Consider the following 4106-nt stretch of genomic DNA (forward strand, 5'->3'; position numbering starts at 1 on the left):
CACTTTCATTTTTTTTCATGGATTTTGAATGATAGGATTTTATCATGCAACAAAAATTACACTACATATTTGTTGATGAAATTGTTTATTGTTTTGTGTGAACCATGTATGGAGAAAAAATTAACTTTATATTTTTATGATTTAAATTTACATTATATTTTTTTGTGTCATGTAAAAAATAACATCCTTGATTCAAACTTTAAATTTAACATTTAAAAAATATATTAAATTTTTTTAAACACACCGATCCATCAATACAAAAATTATTTTTAAAATATTTAAAAATAAGATTGATTTTAATTTACATGCAAGTTATGTACAAGATTCTGCTCGATGCTTTCAATAATAAAAAGAAAAATAAAGAAAACAATTCACCGCGTAGGGGGTGGGCTGGAGAGGAAAGCAATGGAGTCGTGTTGTTTGCGCGTGACCGACATGCCTTTATTCTTAGCGGGTGAGACAGACAATCTAGCTGTTAATAATGGCTGTTACCCAAGAAAGAAAATTATATATGTCCGAACTCTATAAATAAAAGACAAGACATCTCCATCATATTCTAGACACAACACCAAAGCCAAAGCAATCAAAACCTTAATAGCTCTCGTCTTCCTTGTCAGTTCCTGCCTTAAAATTTGTTACTTTCAGAAAAATTAAACTAAGGTACAGATTCTTGGCTTCTTCTTTTATGTTTCTTGTGTGCGTGTGTGTGTAATTCCACGTATCAACCTGAAACTTCTAGCAGGTATCTCTTTTTTCTTCATAATTTATCAATATATTATATTAGATTTTTTTAGGTTGTTCCTAGATTTCTTCTTCCCTCTGATCTGTTGTTTCTTGATTTGTTGGGCTTACAAGATTCTCTTCTTGCCATCTTGTTTCTGTGATATTATTCATTTTGTGATTGTGGAGTGTTTTGAGAGAAATCATCCATACGGGTTATTCTCTGTGTTAGGTAATTGAATAGCTTTTGGCATGGACTAGGATCTTCATTTTCGTCTCGTATTTTGACAATGCTTTTTCTTTAATCCTTCCAGATGGGAGAATAATGTTTTGATCTTTGGTCTATGCGATTATATTTGGAATCTTTTGGGATCTCTGTATGCATATGTTTGTCTTTTGCAATGGAGACATATAAAACATCAATGGCATTTTTTAGATCATATATAAATTGAAGAGCTTTTATGCATCAACAATTTGTTCATTTTGAAGCTGTGAACAGAAAGTTAATTGAGATGTTAATGACATTTGGAATGGGCTGTGGGATTGCGTAGAAATGGAGGGATTCTGCAATGAAAATTGAAAAGAAATGAAATAATTTGAAAATGCCGAAGCATTAACTAGGCATTTTACTATTTACCATGTTCCCTGTGTTTATATTGCTTGCAGCTTGCCAGAATTTGAGAGGATGAGCATCTATAACAGCTTTTCTTTTGTTGGTTAGGAAGGAGGTAGTTTTGGGGGTGGGCATTAGAACTTATGGTTCTACCTAGCTTAGGTTCTGTGCTCTATAGGCTACTCATAATTGCTGTTTTAGTTTCATTCGATTCATATCAGAATTTCTCGTTGCTTATTTGTTACAATTGGTACCTTTTTTACTAATTGGTATGCCACTTTCTTCAGGAAATTTGAGCTTAAGCGAGAAAGGGTCTCCATTTCAATTTCAATTTTTCACAGAATCCTGAGATGGAAGATACATCTGAACCTGTCATTTCTGCTGCTGGGGTGCATGAAAAGGTTGTGAAGGAGGACATCCATCTGAAAGTTAAGAGCAAGGATAAAGAACCAAATGACGAGAAGGGAGCTGAGGTGAAGGCCAAATCGGTAGAAAAGGAAAAGCCAAAGGAGAAGGAGCAGCATAAAGAGAAAGACAAGGAGAAATCAGAGAAAAATAAGAAGAAGGATGTAGATGAGGGGGGGGAGAAGAAAAGGAAAGATAAGAAGAAGGGTGAAGAGCAGGAGAAGAAAACGAAAGAGAAGGACAAAGAGAAGGAGAAGAAAGGAAAGGAAGGAGAGGATAGTGTTGGTAAAGAGTCAAAGGTGGACAAGGAAGCTGGAGAGGCTAAGAAAGAGAAAAAGAATAAGAAAGACAAGGAAAAAAATAAGAAGAAAGATGATGAGGCTTTAGGATATGACAAGGAGGATAAGAAGAACAATAAAGAAGAGAAGAAGATAAAAGATCATGGGGTTTCAAGGGATGAACAGGAAGAGAAGAAAGAAGAGAGGAAAAAGAAAGATAAAAAAGAGAAGAAGAAAGACGAGGATAAAGATTTGAAGGATACAAACAAAGCGATCGAGGGGTACAAAGATCAAGGTTTGAGTGTTGAGGATGAGGATGAGGATAAGAAAAGTGAAGGGAGGGAAGAGAAGAAGAAAGGAAAAGAGAAGAAGGTCAAAGATAAAGGGAAGAAGATAGATGAAGAATCTAAGGAAGAAACAAAAAAGGACATCGATGGTAAAGAGGACAAAAAAGAGGGGGAAGTGAAGGAAAAGAAAAAAGATAAGGAGAAAAAAGAGAAGAAGAGCAAAGATGAAATCAAAGAGGAAAAAGACTATGAAAATGAGGGGAAAGAAGAAAACAAGAAGGATAAGGAGAAGAAAGAGAAAAAGCACAGGGATGGAGCAGACGATGACATAAAAGATGGAGATGAAGAGAAAGAAGAGAAGAAGAAGAGCAAAAAGAAAAAGGACTAGGAAGAGTGAGTAGAAAGTATTGGTAAATATGCTCTGTAGCCAATCAGTTGGTTACACGTAGCTTTGATTATATTCATATAAAACATATTTATTATTAATAAATGATTTCTTTATCTTTAATATTTATTTATATTAATTAATGAATCTAGAGTAAAGATAAAGTTCATAAAACAAAAATACTTTCATAAAACAAAAATACTTTGCAACTGAAATTGTAAAGTTGTTATAATTATGAGATTTATATTGTATCAAAGTATTGTTCCTAAATGTTCATGGTCAATGTTATATTAAGATTGAACATTAATTAGAGCTGTTGAGATTAATGTATATTATATTTCTTTTTTTATAAAAGAAAATAGATGTTCTTATAAATCGAGGTATGATGGATACATGGAACTAATAGGTAAATGCATGATGGATGATATATACACTAAACTGACCCGCAAGAGAATTCTATATGGAGAGATCACCTATGTCTATAAAAAGGCTCTCGTGATAGTTATGTAAGTGATTATTGGATTTGAGATGACTAAGTTATCTTATATATGGAATGTTATGCTTTGATCCTAACCATACGTTGTCCTAATCAAGGGTAACAAACGAGCATGTATTGAGTATACATAAACTATATGAAAATATTTGAGTAATCAAAAAAGGATTCATTACTCTATGTAAATTAGAGAAAATATTTCATTTATTCTCAAATAGTATTGATTATGAAATCTTTAGCCAAGATGAAATAAATTTTGATAAGAGTTTTAAAATCTTATTCAAAGAATCAATGACTATAATATTGAAAACTAACATGATTTGACAAAGCAGACATATTTCGTGTTAAAATGTCTAAATCGAAACATCTTGATAAAAGAATAATAATTATAATGAGAAACTAGTCAGTGAAAAGTTAAGTCAAACCACTTATGACTTTCGTAATATTTGAGGGATTATGACAAGTTGCTAGACAATGTACTTGATCTTCAAATATAAATAAATCAATTATTAAATTGATAATAAATTAAATTGTTTAATCTGTTTAATCTTATTTTATTTATGATTATGATTTATATTTGGGTAAACTTATTAGGAAACTTAATGAGTCACATGCATGAGAACAATTGGTTAGAAATTTAAAAAAGACGATTAATCAAGTGTGATTTGATTATAAATAAATTTTAAAAATTAAGGATTAGAATGTAATTAATATAAGGGATTACAATTCTAAACATAGAAACAATAAAGTAATGATTAATTGAATAAATTTTTAAAATTATCTTAAAATAATATATGTAATATTATTTAAGAGGCAAATTAATATTGTCATCTATAAAGTTTTTAGGTTTTTTTTATAAATATAATATTTTGCATCTTATTTCCAAAAAAACAAAGAAAGGTGAGAAAAATATAATACATAAAAA

The 4106-nt window shown here is 30.8% G+C and overlaps 1 protein-coding gene across 2 annotated transcripts; it reads left to right on the top strand.

The window, feature by feature from the left end:
• The first annotated feature begins 494 nt into the window (after positions 1-494).
• On the top strand, positions 495-2811 carry LOC112325162 (uncharacterized). Of its 2 annotated transcripts, none has more exons than XM_024590858.2 (2): positions 495-660; positions 1621-2811. In XM_024590858.2, exon 2 carries the CDS (start codon positions 1684-1686, stop codon positions 2689-2691), a length of 1008 nt encoding a protein of 335 aa, XP_024446626.1. In that variant the 5' UTR covers positions 495-660; positions 1621-1683; the 3' UTR covers positions 2692-2811. The 2 variants fall into 2 exon arrangements, with proteins under 2 accessions (XP_024446626.1, XP_024446627.1); XM_024590859.2 differs by having other exon boundaries at positions 512-742.
• The last annotated feature ends 1295 nt before the right edge of the window (positions 2812-4106 follow it).

This window comes from Populus trichocarpa, chromosome 19 (genome assembly GCF_000002775.5).
Source record: "Populus trichocarpa isolate Nisqually-1 chromosome 19, P.trichocarpa_v4.1, whole genome shotgun sequence".
Classification (NCBI taxonomy): Eukaryota; Viridiplantae; Streptophyta; class Magnoliopsida; order Malpighiales; family Salicaceae; genus Populus; species Populus trichocarpa.